Here is a 24572-nt window from a genome sequence, read left to right as displayed (position 1 = left end):
TGTTTGGGTACAGACCTGGATAGTAGAACAGAACTCTGCAGGCTATCTTTGCAGTAGATTGCAACACCGCCCCCATTGGCAGTTCTATCTTGTCTGAAAATGTTGTAGTTAGGAATTAAAATTTCTGAATTTTTGGTGGTCTTCCTAAGCCAGGATTCAGACACAGCTAAAACATCTGGGTTGGCAGAGTGTGCTAATGCAGTGAATAAAACAAACTTAGGGAGGAGGCTTCTAATGTTAACATGCATGAAACCAAGGCTATTACAGTTACAGAAGTCATCAAAAGAGAGCGTCTGGGGAATAGGAGTGGAGCTAGGCACTGCAGGGCCTCTACATCACCAGAGGAAAATAGGAGGAGTCTAGAACGTCTGGAACAGAGAGTAAAGGGAGGTTTCTGGGGGCGATGAAATAGCTTCAAGGTATAATGTACAGATAAAGGTGCGGTAGGATGTGAATACAGTGGCGGTAAACCTAGGTATTGAGTGATAATGAGAGAGATATTGTCTCTAGAAACATCATTGTAACCAGGAGATGTCATCGCATGTGTGGGTGGTGGAACTATTAGGTTGGATAAGGTATAGTGAGCAGGACTAGAGGCTCTACAGTGAAATAAGCCAATAAACACTAACCAGAACAGCAATGGACAAGGCATATTGACATTAAGGAGAGGCATGCTTAGTCGAGTGATCAAAAGGGTCCAGTGAGTAGTGAGGTTGGTTGGGGTCACGGCGATTCAGACAGCTAGCCGGGCCATCGGTAACAAGCTAGCATAGGATGGAGGTCTGTTATTAGCCACCTTGTGCGTTTCCGTCGGTGCGATTAGTGGGGTTCCAATTCGCAAAAAAAATAGATATAGTTATAGTGGCCCAAGAAAAAAATTGTCCGATAGATCTATTCAGATAGCAGCCGATAAGACGGCTAACGATTAGCAGGCCGCAGATGGGTGTTCAGGCAACGTCGCGACGGAGATGCCAGCTGGATAACTCCCTCAGGCAGATAACGTCGGTAGACCAGTTGTGAGGCCCGGTGGGGCTCCGCGTTGGCAGTAAAATGGGTCTGGATAGTTGATTGTAGCCCAGGAGTGGCTGATGGAACAGCTGCGAGATCCAGGTATAAATGTCCAGAGCTTGTGGTTGAAATCCGGGGACATGGAGAGAAAAATAGGTCCGGTATGTTCCGGTCTGAGCCGCGCTGTACAAAACTGCCGATAGATTTTCGAGTTAAAGGATAGCTGATGACCACAATCCGTGGTTAGCTGAATACTAACGATTAGCCAGTAAAGAAGCTAACTAGCTTCTGGCTAGCTTCTGATTAGCTTCAGGCTAGCTTCTATGGAGGATTACAGATTTTAGGTAAATAATAAATAAATTGGTGAGGTGGGTTGCAGGAGCGTTTTGAAGTTCAGTTTATGGAAAATAAAAAAATACATAAAAAGGTATGCGAAGAAAGTTGTAAATATATATATATATATATATATATATATATATATATATATATATATATATATATACGGGACAAGACGAGGACAAAAGACGTCTGACTGCTATGCCATCTTGGTGACACAGTGTAAAGGTGTATAAATAAAGGTGTATAAAAAAATCGGCCAAATCCGTGTCCAAAAATACCGATTTCCGATTGTTATGAAAACTTGAAATCGGCCCTAATTAATCGGCCATTCCGATTTATTAAATTATTTTTTATTTCACCTTTATTTAACCAGGTAGGCTAGTTGAGAACAAGTTCTCATTTACAACTGCGACCTGGCCAAGATAAAGCATAGCAGTGTGAACAGACAACACAGAGTTACACATGGAGTAAACAATTAACAAGTCAATAACACAGTAGAAAAAAATAAGTCTATATATTCATTGTGTGCAAAAGGCATGAGGAGGTAGGCGAATAATTACAATTTTGCAGAGTGATAAATGATCAGATGTGAACAGAGTGCCCCATGGTAGCGGTGGAGTTGTGGTATGGGCAGGCATAAGCTATGGACAACGAACACAATTGCTTTTTATTGATGACTGTTTCGATGCACAGAGATACCATGACGACATCCTGAGGCCCATTGTCGTGCTATTCATCAGCCACCATCACCTCATGTTTCAGCATGATAATGCACGGTCCCATGTCGCAAGGATCTATACACAATTCCTGGAAGCTGAAAATTTCCATGTTCTTCCATTGCCTGTATACTCACCAGACATGTCACCCTTTGAGCATATTTGGGATGCTCTGGGTCGACGTGTATTTCCGCGTGTTCCGTTTCCAGCCAATATACAGCAACTTCGCACAGCCATTGAAGAGGAGTGGGACAACAGGCCACAGTCAACAGCCTGATCAACTCTGCAAAGGAGATGTGTTGCGCTGCATGAGGCAAATACTGTGCACATCAGATACTTACTGGTTTTCTGATCCATGCCTTTTTTAAGGTGTCTGTGACCCAATAGATGCATATCTGTATTCCCAGTCATGTGAAATCCATAGATTAGGACCTAATACATTTATTTCATTTTAGCTGCTGGGTTCCGTTTTAGCTCGTGGTGTTCTCAATTTTTATTAATCATCTGGGAAATGGGATGCAACCAGAAAAGTTGCATCTATATGCAGGTAGTCATACAGTTCCAGTCAAAAGTTTGGACACACCTACACATTCAAGGGTTTTTCTTTATTTTTACTATTTTCTACAGTGATGAATAATAGTGAATACATCAACTGTGAAATAACACACATGAAATCATGTCGTAACCAAAAACGTGTTAAACAAATCAAAATGTATTTTATATTAGAGTTTCTTCGAAGTTGCGACCCTTTGCCTTGATGACGGCTTTGCACACTTGACATTCTCTTAACCAGTGGTTTCCATACCCGGCCTGCTAGGTGGTTGCTACTTAAAGTCCCCAGGACATTTACACTATTTGGCAAGACTGCCTTCTCGTCTTTTGCACCAGAGGCATGAAATAGGCATGAAATAAAAATCACCACACACACTTACCCACACAATACATGAGAAAAATTGTCCACTGCTCTCCACCTTTGCAACACTGAGTCTGACAGCTTAGCATGTGGTCCTTCTAGTCGAGTGTCATTTCAACCAGGTAAACACTGTTCCAACAGTCTCCTACTAGTTAATACACACAAGGCAAAATGTCAGTGAGCATGAGACGGTACCAGGCATGAAATAGTCTACAATCCATACTTCATAAGTTAGTGCCACTGAATGAATTTTACATTTTGATGGGAGACTGTTCCAGAGGAGTGTAAATGCATTTGAAGGCTGGATCATGTTGTATTGTTTTATGTTTTAATTCTGTAATGTATTGATTGCTGCTGCCTTCCTGGCCAGGTCTCCCGTGAAAAAGAGACTCTGGGTCTCAATGGGCTTTTCCTGGTTAAATAAAAAATGTTTCCTTTATGAACTGTAACTCAGTAAAAGCTTTGAAATTGTTGTTTTTATATTTTTTGTTCAGTGTAGTTACACATTTCCAAAAATTATCAATCTAATCTCTTGATTAAAGAATTGGTGTACTGTAAATATTGCTGTTTTGGTGGTAGTATCTTCCAAGTTAACACACCTGAAACTTGGTCATGTTATTAAATGTATCAGACATTTGTTTGGTTTCCATACTGACTGACTGACAGTCACATGTCTCCTGTCGGTTGTAGGTCGTATGACGCAGCAGCAGGTCCAGAGGGCCAGACAGTCTCGGAAAACCCAGAGTGGGAGAAGGCCAGACAGGCACTGGCCTCCATTAGCAAGACCCAGAGCGCCACCAAGACCGCTCAGGCCAACCGGACCACAGCACAGGTGTGTGCTTGCATATTTGTCTGTGTTTTGCTTCTTGGATGCGTTTGTTCACTTACTGTAAGGCACGTTACCTACGATAATGAAGTGAAGTTCTGCTTAGGAAGGGGTTTTGTATCTGGCAGATGGCAGTTCTATTCGTCGAATTCAGGGGTTTCTGAACTGTTTTGGCCCGTGACACATTTTGATATATATAAAAATGCCACCCAACCATGTAAGAAACGTTATGTCATCAACGACAAATGTTCACTTTTTAATTGGGGCTATGACAGTTTATTACAAATCAGTCCGACAGTACTTTTGACTAGGGATGCACGATATATTGGTGAACATATCGGAATCGGATGTTATTAGCTAAAAATGGCAACATCGGTATCGGCCCAATGTCTAGTTTAACTACGATGTGCAAAACCGATATCAAAGCTGATGCGCATACCTATATAACGTAGGTACATGACGTAATGACGCCACCTTAAAATTTTGCGCTACACGTGCAACACAGCATTCCTAACCTAGCCCACAATGTCTGCTGGTGTGGTTCGAGCAGTCAACAAGTCCATCAGTCATTTGAAAGAGTAAGAACATTTCAGAGAGAGAACTCAAAGGCGAAATCCATTTACGCCAAGATAATGTAATTCATTGCCCTTGACAATCAACTGTTCTCTGTCGTGGGTGATGTTGACTTTCGCGGACTGCTCGGGCACCGGTACACGTTGCCCTACCGGAGTTACACAGTAATAGCGTCACTGCTATTATCTTCACGACGTACTATTGGAACATTGTTTGGGTCTTTGCGTGTCAATAAAGATGCGCGTCAAATAATACTATTTGACGAGTCAAATGAGCTTTTAATTAGTGATGCACCGATATGACATTTTTGGCCGATACTGATATCTGATATTTTCCTTGCCAAAAAAAACGATACTGATAACCGATGTTTAACATTTTTGCTGCCTTTTAAGCATTCTAGTACAGTTAACTATTTAACACACACACACATGGACACAGCGGTCTAAGGCACTGCATCTCAGTGCAAGAGGCGTCACTACAGTCCCTGGTTCGAATCCAGGCTGTATCACATCCGGCCGTAATTGGGAGTCCCATAGGGCGGCGCACAATTGGCCCAGTGTCGTCCGGGGTAGGCTGTCATTGTAAATAAGAATTTGTTTTTAACTGACTTGCCTAGTTAAATAAAGGTTACACACACACACACACATATATATTTTCTTGGCATTTACCTACCTATGTCCCCGTTACCAGTAAAACATAATCAAAACCTATTTCTTTCACTTGCTGTGCTGCTTCGCTGTTCAGTCGTTTCGTTTGGGTCTTTGAGTGTCTAACACTATTTGATGTGTCAAATAAGCTTGTTGGCCAATCATAGGTTGACAACTTGGAGTCACGCAATGATATGGTGTGTGGTCCGCCCACTACAACTCGGGAAACCATGCAGTTTATTAGGCTACAGATTAAGTAAATTATGAAAGTGCACGCTATGAGCTTGATGCTCCTTTACAGTAAATATCGAGGGTCTTATTCTGGTGACATGATCGATGCTTGACTGCTGTTTGACAAATACAAATATCCATAATAATGTGGACTATCCTACCTGCACAGCCTACCTGCACTGTATCTGTAAGCTGTTGGCTAGAGTGCATGTGCCAAGACCAGAATAGGAAAATGTGCTATTTAACAAAACAGTTTGTGACAAAACTATCGGTAGAGTTGAAGATGCAATGAAAACACACTGAACGTTTAATTTTTTATTAGATATATGAAAACTTAAGTGAAAAATTTCATTTTGTGTGCACTGTCATAAAGCACAGATTTCTCCAACAAGTCCGTTTGGTGGAAACACACCACTGGAGGGAAAATTAGCATATTTTCTTTGTGGATTTTAGAATATTCGCATTCAAATCTGTTGCCAATTGGATGGAAATCTAACTAGTGATGTTCTTTTTCCCCCAGTCTGATTTAGTGCCTGTTGGTCCATTCTGTTCTAATGAGTTCTGCGTGACTTGTGGGCATTGTAGAGTGAAACAGAATACACATAGAAACCTCAGGAACATATATTTCAGTCATGGGGCCATAATATTTTGTAGCTTAAACCATTCCAAAAGAGAGCCATATTTATAGTCAAAAAACCGAAGCCGCTCGGTTTATTACAACCCCATCTAGCAGCTACTGAATGTTGCTGACGTAACCCCGGTTCTATGAACCAAGCACTTTTTTTTTCTTGAGAGTTTCTCCCGTGACGCCATTTTTAAATGAAATGCTGGTCTAATTGTTGCAATTACTGGCATAGTAACAGTGCCTTTAAAATTTTTTTAAAAAAAGCGACTTTCAAAATCCTAACATCGCCTAACATCTAACATTAAATGACTGTCTTTCCTGTGTTTTTTTTGTCTTGCCAACGTAGTGTTGCGCACACTAAACGATGTGGCACAGACGGGGTCACACACTACAAGATTGTTGACCTGGTCGTGAGGATTCTCCTTACCATGCTGTCTTGCCAAAATAACAATGAAGTGATTACATTTAACATAGCTATGAACTGAGGCTCAAAGCAGCCTGAAAAACGTTTTGTCATTCACGCTTCCCATACAAATTTGAAATATCTAGCTTACGTTTTTTATTAAATAACATTGCTTGTGAGCTTCAGAGCTTTAACAATTTGACGCTTTGGTTAAAGGCAAGTACAAACACATATTAGTAGTAGTCATCGCTCCTGCTCGATAGTCATCTGACTGGCTTCTCTGGCGGGCTCTCATTGGCTATTGCTGATCATCGTTCTCAACTTGTTGTTGCATATCTCACACTACAAGAACATTGCAGATTTGGTTCCGATAAAATCAAACATGTTGGAAAATATCGGGACGTCTGGGGTTTCTCAAAGACGAGAACAGTTGGCTACTGAGATCAGTAGGCTACTGATCTCGTCTTTGAGCAATCCCAGACGTCCCGATATTTTCCAGTTTGAGTCTCTGACCCACTCACATTAAACGACTGCGACGGCCACGGGCCCCATGTAGGCAATGACATGGAGATTTTATCTCCAATCTCAAAAACTTGTTTGGGACAGCTAAATCGGAGCCAAAATAGTGTAGTGTAGACATGGCTTTAATCTCACAGGCGCTTGTTATTGGGTATAATACACTGCTCAAAAAAATAAAGGGAACACTTAATCAACACAATGTAACTCCAAGTCAATCACACTTCTGTGAAATCAAACTGTCCACTTAGGAAGCAACACTGATTGACAATAAATTTCACATGCTGTTGTGCAAATGGAATAGACAACAGGTGGAAATTATAGGCAATTGGCAAGACACCCCCAATAAAGGAGTGGTTCTGCAGGTGGTGACCACAGACCACTTCTCAGTTCCTATGCTTCCTGGCTGATGTTTTGGTCACTTTTGAATGCTGGCGGTGCTTTCACTCTAGTGGTAGCATGAGACGGAGTCTACACCCCACACAAGTGGCTCAGGTAGTCCAGCTCATCCAGGATGGCACATCAATGCGAGCTGTGGCAAGAAGGTTTGCTGTGTCTGTCAGCGTAGTGTCCAGAGCATGGAGGCGCTACTAGGAGACAGGCCAGTACATCAGGAGACGTGGAGGAGGCCGTAGGAGGGCAACAACCCAGCAGCAGGACCGCTACCTCCGCCTTTGTGCAAGGAGGAGCAGGAGAAGCACTGCCAGAGCCCTGCAAAATGTCCTCCAGCAGGCCACAAATGTGCATGTGTCTGCTCAAATGGTCAGAAACAGACTCCATGAGGGTGGTATGAGGGCCCGACGTCCACAGGTGGGGGTTGTGCTTACAGCCCAACACCTTGCAGGACGTTTGGCATTTGCCAGAGAACACCAAGATTGGCAAATTCGCCACTGGCGTCCTGTGCTCTTCACAGATGAAAGCAGGTTCACACTGAGCACGTGACAGACGTGACAGAGTTTGGAGACGCCATGGAGAACGTTCTGCTGCCTGCAACATCCTCCGGCATGACCGGTTTGGCGGTGGGTCAGTCATGGTATGGGGTGGCATTTCTTTGGTTTCCTCCATGTGCTCGCCAGAGGTAGCCTGACTGCCATTAGGTACCGAGATGATAACCTCAGACCCCTTGTGAGACCATATGCTGGTGCGGTTGGCCCTGGGTTCCTCCTAATGCAAGACAATGCTAGACCTCATGTGGCTGGAGTGTGTCAGCAGTTCCTGCAAGAGGAAGGCATTGATGCTATGGACTGGCCCGCCCGTTCCCCAGACCTGAATCCAATTGAGCACATCTGGGACATCATGTCTCGCTGGGTTGCACCACAGACTCATCAGGAGCATGCCTAGGCGTTGTAGGGAGGTCATACAGGCACGTGGAGGCCACACACACTACTGAGCCTCATTTTGACTTGTTTTAAGGACATTACATCAAAGTTGGATCAGCCTGTAGTGTGGTTTTCCACTTTAATTTTGAGTGTGACTCCAAATCCAGACCTCCATGGGTTGATAAATTTGATTTCCACTGATAATTTTTGTGATTTTTTTGTCAGCACATTCAACTATGTAAAGAAAAAAGTATTTAATAGGAATATTTAATTCATTCAGATCTAGGATGTGTTATTTTAGTGTTCCCTTTATTTTTTTGAGCAGTGTATATTACCTCGACAGTTATCTTAACTTGGCGAGCTGAACAGCATGGACCATTTTTTTCTTTCACACACAACCATCTGATCTGGTATCCACAAAGTGTCTCAAAGTAAGTGTGCTGATCTAGGATCAGGTCTCAACCTCTGTATGTAGTCTTATTGATTAGGATTCTAAAAGGCTAAACTGATCCTAGATCAGCACTCCTACTCTGAGGCTTTGTGGAAACTGGCCCAGGTCTTCCTGTCTTTATACCCGAATATGATTCAAATGGACGAGTAGGCTTTCATTCTGATTTAATCTCTCATCACTTAGTAGTTGTCTGTTTGTGTTTCCAGGCTGGTCAGTTTCAGCCTGCAGTTACTGAGTCCACAGCCATACAGCAGCAGCAACAGCAGCAGTACTACCAGCAGTGGTACCAACAGAACCAGCAGCAACCGTATCCTGGATACACCTACCCCTACAATTACTACTACCCCATGGCGCCGGGCCCCGTATGTGTACATATCCTCCACACCCTCCACATTTTAGATGAACTGTTATGATAATAGTCCTTGGTAATGATTTCCCCGACACTGATGCCGGCTTTATGCACTATAGCATCACTATAGCATTTAGATAAGGAATTGGAATTGTTAGATTTAGCCTACACATTACAAAACCTGCACTTTGTGACTAAAACGATGAACTGTTAACACATGATGAACCGACAGAACAAGCCAAGCCAGTACCATATTTGAAGTACGTTTTCCTCTGATTCTCCAGTATGGTGGTGGTGGCTATCCTCCTCAGGGCCAGTATGGTGTACCTCCAGGACCTTACCCTTCTCCCACCACTCCAACTGGACAGGTAACCATCAGAAAACTGCTACTTAAATCAATCAAATTTTCAGTTTACTTCACTATTCCTCTGTTGCAGTTTATGAATCATTAATTAAATGATTCCCCAATGCCAGGCATTTGTGTAAAAATGACTTTCTGTTTCCGGACAGAAATGCGCCAGGAATCAAACGTATGAATTAAGATGTTATTGATGACTGGCATTTGAATAATGTTCTATTTCTACCCTGCCAGGCGTCCCTAATTATCTCACACTGTCAGGTACAACCCTACACTGTTGATTGGTCAATGCGTCATGCTGCCTTGTTGACAAAATTACTGAGTGGCACAGATTACTGTTCGTTTTGTGAAGGGGCACAGATTACTGTTCGTTTTGTGAAGGGGCACAGATTACTGTTCGTTTTGTGAAGGGGGACAGATTACTGTTCGTTTTGTGAAGGGGCACAGATTACTGTTCGTTTTGTGAAGGGGCACAGATTACTGTTCGTTTTGCGAAGGGGCACAGATTACTGTTCGTTTTGCGAAGGACGCTCCTCCCGCCCCGCTTTCGACCGATGACGTAGCGGGCCTTTACCCGGTGCCTCGCGGCTCAGCATAATGTAATCCTCCCACTAAGAATCTGTCTGGAGCTGAAGTCTGTTGCATTTAGAATGTTTTGCTCTGCAGTTCTCCTTTCATATTGAGATATTCTCAGTTTGAAGTTTTGGCATCTGCAGTTTATTACCTTTCTTTCACAAGTTTATTTTCCACCATCTATTATTTGTCCCTACCTTCCCAGCCTCCATCCCTGCCCGTGATGGATGACCAGTCCTCCAGCTACCCCTCTCAGCCCCAACCCCCTCCTCCTGCTGCCCCTCAACCACCCCCCCAGAGCCCCACCAGCTCTGAGCAGCCCCCACCCCCCCCTCCCCCAGCCATCCCTCCTCCTCCCAACTCCCAGTACCCCCTTCCTCCAGGGCAGAACTCCTACAACCCCATGCCCTACCCCAACAACGATCCCAATCAGATGAGAGGTTACAACCAGGGCAGGCCCAGCTATGGGCAGAGCTACCAGACTCCGAACTCATACCAGCAGCAGCAGAATAACAACCAACACCAGCAACAAGGACAGGGTCAGTATGGACCAGGAGCTGGGAGAGGAGAGGCCAACAAAAACAAGAACCATCAACAACAACTGCCACAGCAACAGCAGCTCTGGCACCGCATGAAACGTAAGTGTGTGAGGGTATCTCAATCATGTTTTTTTCTGTCAGCTTATCATTGTATTTGTTTCCCATCACTTGGTGTTATTTTCTTTGTTTCAATGCCTTCTTTATTGTCTTCCACAGAGGCACCTGGAGCAGGTGCGATGAAGTTCAACATTCCCAAGCGACCCTACGTCATGACCAATCAGAGTTTCCCTCCTGGGGAACAACCCACTGGATTGGCTGCTACTCCTTCCTCCCCAGCTGCTGCTCCTGCTGCACCTGGCGGTGCCCAGACACGGTGAGGAGACAGATACTAATTACATCAATATATCTGTCTTTACTGTCCTTAATACCTACTGGGTAATAATTATGTATCTCTACTCATGATCAGAACATGAGAGTTTAAAATCTGCATCCAATAGATTTCAGAAGTACCATGTCCCGCTTTCTCAAACTAATAATTAGTCACTTCAAATTGACCTAGTACTCCCAAACCAGTTTCCTTTCCCCCTGATTTACTGTTGCAGTGCTGATTATAAAAATGATTCCCTCAGGCCCCAGGACTGGCCCCAGGCGATGAAGGAGTATGTTCAGCGCTGCTTCACAGCCTGTGAGAATGAGGAGGACAAGGACCGCACCGAAAAGGGGCTGAAGGAGGTCCTACAGAAAAGACTACAGGATGGGTCTGCCTACACCATCGACTGGGACCGCGAGCCTCTGCCTGAGTGAGTGGAGCAGTTCTTGAAAAAGGCTGATGTGTCACTGTCTAGGAACATAGCCTGATGTTTCACTGTCTAGGAACTTAGCCTGATGTTTCACTGTCTAGGAACTTAGCCTGATGTTTCACTGTCTAGGAACTTAGCCTTGGGTTTCACTGTCTAGGAACTTAGCCTGATGTTTCACTGTCTAGGAACATAGCCTGATGTTTCACTGTCTAGGAACTTAGCCTGATGTTTCACTGTCTAGGAACTTAGCCTTGGGTTTCACTGTCTAGGAACTTAGCCTGATGTTTCAATCTCTAGGAACTTAGCCTGATGTTTCACTGTCTAGGAACTTAGCCTGATGTTTCACCGTCTAGGAACTTAGCCTGATGTTTCACTGTCTAGGAACTTAGCCTGATGTTTCACCGTCTAGGAACTTAGCCTGATGTTTCACTGTCTAGGAACTTAGCCTGGGGTTTCACCGTCTAGGAACTTAGCCTGGGGTTTCACTGTCTAGGCACCTAGCCTGATGTTTCACTGTCTAGGAACTTAGCCTGATGTTTCACTGTCTAGGAACTTAGCCTGATGTTTCACTGTCTAGGAACTTAGCCTGATGTTTCACTGTCTAGGAACTTAGCCTGATGTTTCACTGTCTAGGAACTTAGCCTGATGTTTCACTGTCTAGGAACTTAGCCTGATGTTTCACTGTCTAGGAACTTAGCCTGATGTTTCACCGTCTAGCTGATGTTTCTCCGTCTATCTCCGTCTAGCTGATGTTTCACCGTCTAGCTGATGTTTCACCGTCTAGCTGATGTTTCACCGTCTAGCTGATGTTTCACCGTCTAGCTGATGTTTCACCGTCTAGCTGATGTTTCACCGTCTAGCTGATGTTTCACCGTCTAGCTGATGTTTCACCGGATGTTTCACCGTCTAGCTGATGTTTCACCGTCTAGCTGATGTTTCACCGTCTAGCTGATGCTTCACCGTCTAGCTGATGCTTCACCGTCTAGCTGATGCTTCACCGTCTGCCGAACTTGGCCCGATGTTTCACCGAACTTGGAAAGCCCGAATCCCCTTTTGGAGACTAAATGCCTAATTTATGCCTAAACTCTATCAAGAGGTGCTAGTCATCCTAATCCCTTCTCTCCTCTCTCTTCGTTCAGACTGAAGGCCAAGCAGTCTCGCTGGGAGGCTGTACCCACCCAGAGGACTCTGGAGAGTTCTGTGGGTCGTGGTGGGGCTACGCGTGGAAGGGGTGGTGGGGCCAGGCTGGGGCACTACAGGAACGTCTTCTCCCAGAGAAGCCCCTCATCCAGCTCCTCAGGCTCCTCCTCTCGCTCCCCCTCTCCCTCCCACAGCCGACACAGGGACCGCAATGGCCAGAGACATAGACGCAGGTGAGAGACTGTGTGTGTGTGTTTTGAGTTAGTCCAGTGATTAGTTTTTTTCCCTTCATAATTGGCTACGTGTATTATTTGTCCCAACCTGCTTTGTTATAGGTGAAATATTCCCCTTTAATATAGTATAATGATAGCCACTCTAAAAAGAGAAAGTATGCTGTGTAGTTTTATGTTGTAATATCCTCCTCTTCCAGTGACTCTGAGTCCCAGTCGGACAGCAGCATGTCCAGTGACCTCCGAACCCAGCTTCCCCGGCGCAACCAGAAAGGAGGGCGTGGCCGTGGGGGCGACAGGGACCGAGGCAGAGGGGGTGGAGAGAGGGGACGAGGAAGGGGCGGAAGAGGCAACAGAGGACGGAGGTAAATAAGCATGTTTTGGCCTAAAGAAAAATTCCAGCCTAAGTGTTTTGCGTGTCAGCAATCAAGTTTTCAAGATATACAACTTTCAAAATACAGAAATATAGCCGGAATTATGCATTTTGTATCGAATTATGCCAAACTGCAAAATGCGTCATACCGGCTGTATTTTGAAAGTGGTACATCTTGAAAACTTGATTGCCGACACGCAAAACATTCTGGGACTATATCAACAACGGACTAATGAAACAAATACCAAAAGCTAGTTTTGGGTGAAATCTTCTTTCAAGTCATTGGCCTTGACCCTCCCACAAACTAATATTCACCTTTCCCTGATTCTCATTGTGCTGATCACATTTCGGCTTCTCTTCCCAGAAACATGGATGACGCTAACTCCACCGTCCTGGGCAAGAAGAGGAAAGGTGGGAACGCCGGCCTGGACTTCCACGACCCCCACCGGGAGGCCAAGAAACAAAGCCGAGCGGCACGCTTCCACAACACCAAGATGCGCTCAGAGCCCCTGGTGCTGTCCATCAACAATCTGGAGCTGCCCAAGGAGGACCTGAGCTGGGACGACTGCCCCATCGTGGGCACCTGCCAAGAGATCACCAAGATCTACCTGAGACTCACCTGTGCCCCCGACCCTGCCACCGTGCGTCCCGTATCTGTGAGTATCGCCTGTCACGTGGAATGAGAGGATCCTTATTTGAGGCCTCCCTTCAGATTGTGTTATGCTTGTCTCCTAATCCCCTGTCTCTGGCCAGGTGCTGAGGAAGTCTCTGTTGGCTGTGAAGGCCCACTGGAAGACCCGTCAGGACTACCCCTACGCTTGTGAACAGATGAAGTCCATACGACAGGACCTCACGGTATGTTTACATGTCCTTTTTAGTTTTGTCGAACAGGCACTTTGTCCTATCACGGTATTTGAGTCCTATTGTATGAGGATATGAAAACAGGAGGTGTCTCTTCTCATTTCAGGTTCAAGGAGTTCGTACAGAGTTTACAGTGGAAGTATACGAGTGCCATGCACGCATCGCTCTGGAAAAGGTGAGAGGTCCTCTCCATACACTGTCCCCCTTCGCTACCTCGTATTTGATGTCGGGCGCCGTTTTTGAGTTTAAAGGTGCGGTGTCGTACTAGATGTGCATTCTTCTCTAAATGTTTGCATTGTTACCAGGGCGACCACGCAGAGTTCAACCAGTGCCAGATGCAGCTGAAGGCCCTGTATAAGGACAACCCATCAGAGAACATAGGGGAGTTCACTGCTTACAGACTACTCTACTATATCTTCACTAAAAACTCTGGAGGTAACTTACCACCTGCCTGATGTTCCTCATCAATCATTACATTTCTGCATTGGATTTTGGCTCGCATAGAATTGAGCTTAATGTCCTGATTTTCTTGGTTGCGTGTTTGCCCCCCACACACAGACATCACGACTGAGCTGGTGTACCTGACTGCGGCGCTGCGGGCGGATGAGTGTGTGTCCCACGCGCTCTCCCTCCGCGCCGCCTGGGCTCTGGGAAACTTCCACCGGTTTTTCCAGCTCTACCGGAGAGCCCCACGCATGGCATCCTACCTCATAGACAAGTTTGTAGAGAGGGAGAGGATGATCGCTCTCAGGGCCTTATTCAAAACGTACGCCAGAGGCCTTTCCTACAAACTCCATGGTTCCTAACAATTCATCATTTTATGTAATTGTATGTAGGATAGAAATGGTCCAACTTTAAATTGCCTCTCCCCCTCTGTTTTCCCAGATTCAGACCAGACTTGCCGGTGGAGTATGTGCAGTCCAGTCTGGGCTTCCTTTGTTTAGACTCTTGCATGGCCTTCCTCACAGGCCTGGGGGTCACCTTCTTCCCCTCTGACCCCAGCAAGATAGACTGCAAGACCAGCTCAGCCAGTCTGGCAGCCTCCTGAGGGGGTGGGGGGTTTACCGGGGAGGGGGGAAAGCACACTAAAGGGAGATAGACAGGGTCAGGAATGTACCCTACAGTTATACTGCACTACACTTCAGGAGGGAGACTAGTAGTTAGACTGAAACTACAATTTAGTCCTGTAGAAAGAGGGAGATATGCACTAGGACCCACTAAATCACTTAGGGCTGAAAATTCAGTGAGGATCCCACCCACAGATGCAATGTGCTCACAGATATGGACTGTATAACAAGAGTGGGGGAGATTATCTGCATACATGCTGCACATCAAATACATTTAGAATAGCTTAGTCCCACACATCTCTGATCAGCTCAAGATATTAATTATACCTTCGACTTAGAACATTTTAATGACGAACAGATGATGTTAGGCATTAGTTCAATGTAAGACCCGAAGATCAAGCACCAACTCACACAGATCAGGGAACAGCGTAGCCTCAAGGTCTCCCATCCACTATCGCTCTCAGAAGTTTTAAGCTAACAGTGTTCTGTTATGTTTTTCCTTCCCTCAAGTCAACAGCCTCAAACTCATGTGAAGACGAGCCTTGAGAACCCAAGAGGGAGATGAAAACGAAATGAGCTAAAGTCATCCCTCAAGCCCTCATCCAACAGGCTGCTCATCCACTCCAAAACCAAACCATCAACCAGAGAAGAGGTTTGTCTGTTCAGGTGTTCGGCTCTAGAGACTGTGCTAGCCCTTTGCTGCCTTCAGGAAGCCTTCATGATCCAGCGTCCAATCCGGGAGAGGAGGAGATGGTGGTTTGTATGTCCTGCCCCCCCTTTCCCCAAGCTGTCTACGATTGGCGATCTAGTGAGGAAAGTTACCCCCACTTCCTGTTCCTGCCCAGCCCTGCACACTTGTCACCCCTGAAAGGTATTGACTGAGAAATCTAAAGGTTCTGATTGGCTCCTTGCCCAGGTTGGCCACAGCCATCCTTACCCCACAGTTGTCCGCTACCCACAGTCCCCTGCTTCACCCTTCAACAGTCGTCACCCAGAGTTCACCAAAGTTTGACCACAAAGTTTACATCCCAGTTATATCTGCTCTAATATAGTAGAGCTCCAAGCCTGGTGTCTAGTCCTTTCTGGTAGGCATTGACTTATAAAGTGTGATGGTGGATACAGTCCCCTAATATTTACCAAGAATGGCCTCTGCAATCCCTCGGTATGTGTCCAGGAGGCAGGATATCCACCTATAGTCCATCTATCCCTGAGAGCAGACAAGGAGGCAGTCTCCCACCCCTTAAGAGTACCAAATAACCAAGTTGAGGCCCTGAGCGAGCCTGTGGTGTTTCCTGAGTTACCCGATCAACAGCCCCCTCAGCAGCATGGAATAGCAGTCGTCAAGCACTCCCATCACACAGGAAGAAGTCAGCTCCATCAAGATGGTGGTAAAGTCTTCACCTTCAAATATGGTGGCTGGATCAGTCCCGCCACACAACAGATGGAGATGAGATCGCTGTCTGTGCAGATGGCAGCAACGTCTGGGTTTGTATGCTCCACACTCCGTTCAATAAGGCTGAGTATGTATGGCTGGTAAGAAAAAGGACTCTTGGTGTGCTGGAAGGAGGTGGAGGACAGCACGGAAAAGATCACCTGGTATTCACTATTGGCTCATTCACAAACACTAACCATTGGTTTGGGTTAAGGTGTATGATATCAAGTCTGTGGTAATTGCTTAAATTCCATCCATGTGATGATAGTGTCTGAAATTGTGATATAAAATGAAGGGTGCCAGTATTAACCCTTGGAGAACACCCCTCATTTGCAAGACCATGATGAAGCCAAACTGTCAAATTATGCAGGTGCAGATACCTTTTTAAACCTGAATTTGTGTAACTGTCTCCTCAATTGAAAATTCACATTCTGCCACAAAACATTAATTTAGGACATTAATGTTGGCGGCTGAAGCATAAGACTCTGCTTATCAAATGTTTGTCTGTAATCAAATAATCTGCTTATATATTTAAAGCTAAGAAATCACCATGTGATATTTTTAAAACCCCATTGCAGACATTTTGGTTTTCAGTAAAGGCAGGTGAGAGTGAAGGATTGTAGAGTAGTTATTTTGGGGTCCTATCCAGCAGTTATACATTAGGCTACATCCCTGTGTATACTCTTGATAAGATCTGAAGCGAGGAGACTAGTGTGGAGAGTTAATTGTAAATCAACATAATTGTCAATACATAAATAGAACCTAGAAATGGAACATGAGTTGGTGATATCAGTTGATCTAATATCAGCATATATACCCCTTGTTTTCAAGCATGACCTTGAAGAGTATTAACTTGATTCACATCAAAGCTCGGGGTATTTTAGTGAGTTCAGTTCCATTGCGGAGATATCAAATGTATTTGTCACATGCACTGAATACAACCGGTTCAGACTGAAATGCTTACCTACGAGCCCTTTCCCAACAATGCAGAGTTAAAAAGTAAGAAAAATGATATAAATACAAAAAGGATTTGGTAACACGATAAAATAACTAACGAGGCTATACACAAGATAGGACTCAACTTTCAGGATGACCAGAAGTCTGTGCTGTAACAAATGTCCTGTGTGCTCATCTATAGAGTAGATGTGTCAGTATCTAATGTACATTGTTATGGATTCAGTTGGCCTTTATTCGTTGGTCATTTTGACATGTTTTATGTTTACCAGGGCAAGTGTAATTTTGACACATATATGGTGAATGAGAAGCCGAAGCATTTTAGATATGGGTAATAAACAATTATTTAAGACAATTGATGTTGATATGTAAATTGTAATTACAAATCTAAGAAGTTGGATGATTTGGAATACATTGCCTGTTTTTGATATTGCCGTGGATTTAAATGGGGAATTGATAGTAACTGCTTTTTGTAGTGCAAACACTTGCGTGGTTTCTACACTATATTTTTGACTGCTTATTCAATAAGTGTGCAGGACAGAAGGTGTATATTTTGGGCTTTTACAGGGATTGAAAATGGGATATTTGCTGTATAAACCAAATATTTTTCTTGCCAGATATGCACACTTGGTTGACCACTTTATTTCTTACTCATTTTTTAAATGCTCATCTTCTGTAAACCCATTTTTCTTTTTAGATTTTATTTAATGCATTTCTGTCATCTCAACCTTTCTGGCTCTCTGTACTCATGAACCCCTTAGAGCAGTGGTATTCAAAGTCAGCATCTCAACCCATGAGGGAACTGCAGTGGGGTCGCTAAAATGCGAAAACATTCATTCGTCATTGTATGGGACAATATAGAAACGTTTTTGAGAAAGATCATTTGAAAAATCTATTTTTGAGTAAATGTGTTTATTTTTATTTCGATGAGATGAACATGAATTGAAGGTCAGTAGGTTTGGAAATTCTTCTGGCCAGACATTTTTTTTACCCAGAAATTCTGGGGAAAAAAATGGTGTCCCCACTGAAAAAGTTTGAATATCACTGCCTTAGAGATAAGTAATGTACTAAAACCCCCACACAACATCCTGATGGCAAGAGAAAGGTTTGGTTGAAGGCACTGCACTCCCATCAGCCAAGAAACAAACTGTTACTGTTTGTGTTGCTCAAGTCTCCCGTTTGTCAATTTCTTTGGAAGTAGTTTGTCAAGGAGCAAACTCAGACCTGTTTCAGATTAACAGTGGTTTGGCTGGTGTGAGTCAGTGTTTTGATATGGGAACATATCAATATGGTACCGTCATTATGTTATTAATATTCTTAATGATTGGATTGAGAGCCTGTGAGAGAGAGAGAGATGTCATATATATATATGACATGACTGCAGGATCAGTTTCAATATGAATGTCTGGATGAGTGATCAGTCTTCTCAGCAACCCTTCTACCCATTTATAGATCCCTTTGTGTCATTTGACTGGCACTATTTTGTGTGAAATGTGCTCTTGTTTCGGTCACTTCGGTCATTATTCAGAAGTTGTACTCATGACTCAACTTGTCCCTTCTTTCTTCATCTTCCTATCCTCTGTCCAACTTTACTTTTCCCCACTCCCTTCACCAGTTCCTTTCTCTTATTTTTCTTCTTGCAGTACTGCATTACAGGAGCAAAAGGAATGTGAAAAGAGAGCACCACCTCCCAGCCTCCAGAAGCAAGCTGGAGAGAGGGAAAAGTGTGAGAAATGCAAGACTTGATACTGCCAACTCAAGTTCAAGCCATTTTGTCAATATGACCTGAAATGTTGCTGTGTCTTATCCATGGGAGCCTGACTTCAATTGTTTTAGTCAAGTCTTTTGAATGTATTTTATTTGACTATTCTTAACTTGAATCAAGAAAACATTCAATGGCACCTTTTTTTCCACTCTAGTTTACCAGAAACAATCTATAGTTAGTAAGGTTTGCCAGAAATCTATGTCTATAGTTATGATGGTTTAGAGGTATCGGCCTTCCTATGTGTTAATGTATACTGTTTGTCCAGAAACATTTGCATGCATTCTTGTTTTTCATCACCATGGTGTTCTCTAGAAATTGATTTGTCATTGTCAACATCTCAAGTACAGATCAATATTTGGTAAGGCAACCTTTTTTGGTCAGTTAATATTTGGCATCTCTGTAACCTCAATGTATTTTGTCAGATGCCTCGTGGTCTACCTGTAAATTAATTTGCCTGCATTTGGTATTTGTCGTAATACATTGGGAGTTATTTTAACTTGGAAACACATTAATAAGTATCTCTAGCATTTTTGGGATTTGAAATGGATCTGGACATACAGCATACAATTCATTCTAGATATTTAAAAAATCTTATCTGCTTATATTTGGCCAAATTCCTGTCAGTTTTGATTAGTCCGGTAGTAGTTGGCTCCCATATCAGAATGTTGCTCTGTCTTGCTCTGTACCTTTCCTAAACAGGATGCTTCTCTGTCTTGTCTCTGTTGATTTCAGACACCTCTTCAACAGTGAAGTCAAGTTCATGTAGCGTGCTATCTCCTGGTCAGATGTTTAACATTGCAGAACCTCTCATCTCACATTGATGCTTTAGTTCTGATACATTCATATTTTTTGTTCAATGACAGTTTATAACTGTACATTTCCATTTAACTAACAATGCTTCTCCTTTTTAAAATGTGCTGCTCCTCTTACTCTCTCAACTGTTCCTTCTGACACTTGTGGGTTTGTTTTTTCCTCTTGAACTTCTTGAAGCCCATCACTGTGTAACTCCTGCCTCCATTTGTCCTATTAGACTGCACTTGAACAATTCCCTTTTCTTACTTCAGCCTGATGCATCGGTTCATTTTTAATTCTTCACTGTCTTTAGTGGATTTGTTCTGTTGCTCCTTGTCTCGCCTCACTCTTCTTACCTGCATGTGTCCCCTCCCTCTTCCCTTCTATCAGAATATCTCCTTTCTCCACCCTCTTCATGTTGAGTATCTGTTTGCTAGTGACTATTGTTGCTGAGTAACTATCCATTCTCGGTAGTAAGTATTGCTTCTATGCTGCTCAGGTGGTTTCTGTTGCAGCTAGCTGAAACTAAAGGATATACTTGCAAAATATCCCTCCTCCCCAGTCTCAACCCTCCCTGGATTGTATTTGAAATGAAATACTCCTGTTTTGTAAATACTGTGTACATATGTATTTTTTTCTTGAACCTAATAAAATACATTTAGAAATAAGTATTGTTTGTCTTGAGTTATAGAAATGACATGTTGCACTTCTACTTAATCAATGTAAAAATTGCATCAAACCCAGAAGACTATGCAAACTGAACATTGTTTAAGGCATTTATTTTAATACAAATCTGAACTGAGACAGCAATGGACAATCAATCATATTACAGGGACAGTTCAGTGAGTTGATAGATTGACATCAAAAGTCCTGCAATTCTGGCTATCATGTCACTGATCAACATGATTGCACTGTTTCTAGGGATTGGCACAATATTAAATGTCAAAAGAATGGCTCACAGTATGACCAGAGAGCAGTTGGGAAAAGGCATGCAAAATGAGGAAATTGAGTAGGCTGAAGAAGCACTAAAGCTACAAGCCACAGAATAGCAATAGAAATCCTCATTAGCATGTCGTGGAGAGAAAATTCTACAAGATTAATCTCTTCTGTGTAAATTCATAATGAAGGAAAATAAGTTATAGGAAGAGAAAAGCACACAGGAATAAGAGGTGACAGACAGCAGGTACAAGAGAAAAATTAAAGCAAGGGGCATAGAACATGAGGAGGAAATATTCTGACTAGACTACTGAAAGATGAAAGCAGTTTTTCACAGGAGCTCAGAAGACAGGAAAGCATTCAGAACAGGTGAATGGAGAAGAAAAACAGCATAAAGAACTAAATACAAAGCTGAAAGAGGAGGACCTAAAGAGGGACAGAGTGGAGCTGAGGAAGACCTAATTAGGGTCAGAGAGGAGCAGAGGGAAAGAGGAAGACCTAAAGTGTGTCAGAGAGGAGCAGAGGGAAAGAGAGAAAGAGGAGGACCTGAAGAGGGAAAGAGGAGGACCTAGAGGGACAGATCGGAGCAGAGGAAGAGCAGAGGGAAAGAGGAGGACCTAAAGAGGGACAGAGAGAAGCAGAGGGAAAGAGGAGGACCTAAAGAGGGACAGATCGGAGCAGAGGAGGACCTAGAGAGGAGCAGAGGGAAAGAGGAGGACCTGATGAGGGACAGATCGGAGCTCAGGAGGACCTAGAGAGGATCAGAGGGAAAGAGGAGGACCTAGAGAGGAGCAGAGGGAAAGAGGAGGACCTAAAGAGGGACAGAGATGAGCAGAGGGAAAGAGGAGGACCTGCAGAGGGAAAGAGGAGCAGATGGAAAGAGGGGAGCAGAGGATGACCTGAAGAGGGACAGAGCAGAGGAAAAGAAGAGGACCTGAAGAGGGTCAGAGGAGCAGAGGGAAAGAGGAGGACCCTAAAGAGGAGCAGAGGGAAAGAGGAGGACCTGAAGAGGGTCAGAGGAGCAGATGGAAAGAGGAGGACCTGAAGAGGGTCAGAGGAGCAGAGGGAAAGAGGAGGACCTAAAGATGGTCAGAGGAGCAGAGGGAAAGAGGAGGACCTGAAGAGGGTCAGAGGAGCAAAGGGAAAGAGGAGGTCCTAAAGAGGAGCAGAGGGAAAGAGGAGGACCTGAAGAGGGTCAGAGGAGCAGAGGGAAAGAGGAGGTCCTAAAGAGGAGCAGAGGGAAAGAGGAGGACCTGAAGAGGGTCAGAGGAGCAGAGGGAAAGAGGAGGACCTAAAGAGGGTCAGAGGAGCAGAGGGAAAGAGGATGACCTGAAGAGGAGCAGAGGGAAAGAGGATGATCTGAAGAGGGTCAGAGGAGCAGAGGGAAAGAGGATGACCTGAAGAGGGACAGAGGAGCAGAGGGAAAGAAGAAGTAATAGAGAAACAAAAAATAGAAGACAGCACAGTAGAGTGAAGGAAAGCAATGACAGCTGAGAAATAAAAGAAGATGGACAGAACATTTAGAAAACTTTAAAATAGGAAAGCAAAATAAATGACAGAAAACAGAAAAAGAAGAAATTGGAAATGAGTTCTAGCTTAAAGCAAACAGAAAGATAGAACTCACAAGTCAGGTAAAAGAATCAGGAGGTTGTAATGTTAGTATTAGGAAATAGTTCATGTTAATAGAGAACGTATATACCAAAGTGTAGAGCGAAGCAGAACTACAGAAATGATCAAAGACAAGAAATGTAAAAGTGGCACAGCTAGATGACTACAAGACAGCGAAGAGAACAGTGTGTAAAAGTGGCACAGCTAGATGACTACAAGACAGCGAAGAGGACAGTATGTAAAAGTGGCACAGCTAGATGACTACAAGACAGCGAAGAGAACAGTGTTTAAAAGTGGCACAGCTAGATGACTACAAGACAGCTAAGAGAACAGTGTGTAAAAGTGGCACAGCTAGATGACTACAAGACAGCGAAGAGAACAGTGTTTAAAAGTGGCACAGCTAGATGACTACAAGACAGCTAAGAGGACAGTGTGTAAAAGTGGCACAGCTAGATGACTACAAGACAGCGAAGAGAACAGTGTGTAAAAGTGGCACAGCTAGATGACTACAAGACAGCTAAGAGAACAGTGTGTAAAAGTGGCACAGCTAGATGACTACAAGACAGCTAAGAGAACAGTGTGTAAAAGTGGCACAGCTAGATGACTACAAGACAGCTAAGAGAACAGTGTGTAAAAGTGGCACAGCTAGATGACTACAAGACAGCTAAGAGAACAGTGTGTAAAAGTGGCACAGCTAGATGACTACAAGACAGCGAAGAGAACAGTGTGTAAAAGTGGCACAGCTAGATGACTACAAGACAGCTAAGAGAACAGTGTGTAAAAGTGGCACAGCTAGATGACTACAAGACAGCTAAGAGAACAGTGTGTAAAAGTGGCACAGCTAGATGACTACAAGACAGCTAAGAGAACAGTGTGTAAAAGTGGCACAGCTAGATGACTACAAGACAGCTAAGAGAACAGTGTGTAAAAGTGGCACAGCTAGATGACTACAAGACAGCTAAGAGAACAGTGTGTAAAAGTGGCACAGCTAGATGACTACAAGACAGCTAAGAGAACAGTGTGTAAAAGTGGCACAGCTAGATGACTACAAGACAGCTAAGAGGACAGTGTGTAAAAGTGGCACAGCTAGATGACTACAAGACAGCGAAGAGGACAGTGTGTAAAAGTGGCACAGCTAGATGACTACAAGACAGCTAAGAGAACAGTGTGTAAAAGTGGCACAGCTAGATGACTACAAGACAGCTAAGAGGACAGTGTGTAAAAAGCAAAAGGAGAGTTTAGAAAGAAAGAGTCAATCTGAAACAAAGAGGAAAGAATTGCAGAATATCAGTAGCAGAGGAAAAGTGGAATAAAATTCAGAAACAGAAGTTGGGAAAAGAAAAAGCAAGATTGTGTAAATGGCAGACTGCAAGAGGAAAGATTAACCTAGAAAAAGGACCATTTAGGGGAAAATAAAGAGAAATGCAGTTGGGAAAATAGAGAAGAGGACAGCAGAAGTAAGAGGCGAGGAAGGTAACATTACAGTGAAAGAAACTAGCAAATGTACAATTTAGAGAAATACATGATAAGATACAGAGTCAAGATGCTGAGGAAATGATTTGAAAGCGTCAAAGCAGAGAAATAAAGTTTAGAAAATGAAGACAAATGTGTCAGTAAAGAAGAAGACAAAGGGTGAAGAAAGAAAGCCATAAGATGAATACAGAAAAGGTGAAACGGATAAAGAGTGAAGAAACACGAGAAGAAATGAAGCTAAATAAGTTTAAAATTGCCATTAGATTGAAAGAAAGGGAAATTATAAATCTGAAAGCCATGCATAAAGAAAATAGAAAAATAACAGACTTGAAAGCAGAGGAGTTTGAAAGAGAGAGAGACAGCAGAGTAGAAGTAAAAAGGCATATTATTCCATATTATACATTTTTACTAGATGTCAAAATACCCTGATGAAGGCATCACAGTCAAACCGTTGTTGAAAGTGAATAATACCATGATAAAGTGTGACTTTAGTTTCTATTTCAAATTGATATTGTAGGCATGGTTATCTAACCCTCAATTATATCTCGTAGGGTTAAGGTTAGGGTTAAGCTCCCCTTAGAAATAGTGAGAAAAAACAGAACAACAACAGTAAAGCTTGGAAAGAGTCTTTTTCCACTTCCTAGAAGATAGGAAAACAAAGCAGTAAAGAAAGAGGGGAAATTAGTATACAAAAACTAAAGCTGAACTTTGCATAAAGAAGAGGTTTAGCCCATAGGTTGAAACACACACAGTAA

General features: G+C 43.5%; 1 protein-coding gene across 2 annotated transcripts in view; it reads left to right on the top strand.

Annotated features, from left to right (window-relative positions):
• Positions 1 to 20468, top strand: part of LOC110520825 (leukocyte receptor cluster member 8 homolog) — a 29476-nt gene extending 9008 nt beyond the window's left edge. The window contains exons 2-15 of one of the 2 annotated variants that reach the window (XM_036968382.2): positions 3667 to 3808; positions 8774 to 8929; positions 9201 to 9284; positions 10053 to 10485; positions 10603 to 10759; positions 11016 to 11186; positions 12326 to 12559; positions 12757 to 12921; positions 13294 to 13585; positions 13683 to 13784; positions 13897 to 13965; positions 14096 to 14225; positions 14349 to 14556; positions 14676 to 20468. In XM_036968382.2, the coding sequence (XP_036824277.1) occupies positions 3667 to 3808; positions 8774 to 8929; positions 9201 to 9284; positions 10053 to 10485; positions 10603 to 10759; positions 11016 to 11186; positions 12326 to 12559; positions 12757 to 12921; positions 13294 to 13585; positions 13683 to 13784; positions 13897 to 13965; positions 14096 to 14225; positions 14349 to 14556; positions 14676 to 14838 (2506 nt within the window). In that variant the 3' untranslated portion in view covers positions 14839 to 20468. Of the gene's footprint in view, positions 1 to 3642; positions 3809 to 8773; positions 8930 to 9200; positions 9285 to 10052; positions 10486 to 10602; positions 10760 to 11015; positions 11187 to 12325; positions 12560 to 12756; positions 12922 to 13293; positions 13586 to 13682; positions 13785 to 13896; positions 13966 to 14095; positions 14226 to 14348; positions 14557 to 14675 lie in introns of both variants that reach the window. The other variant, XM_036968381.2, reaches the window with a different exon arrangement.
• The last annotated feature ends 4104 nt before the right edge of the window (positions 20469 to 24572 follow it).

This window comes from Oncorhynchus mykiss, chromosome 3 (assembly GCF_057628025.1).
Source record: "Oncorhynchus mykiss isolate SJ-2025 chromosome 3, ASM5762802v1, whole genome shotgun sequence".
Taxonomy (NCBI): Eukaryota; Metazoa; Chordata; class Actinopteri; order Salmoniformes; family Salmonidae; genus Oncorhynchus; species Oncorhynchus mykiss.
This window is presented reverse-complemented; position numbering and strand designations above follow the sequence as displayed.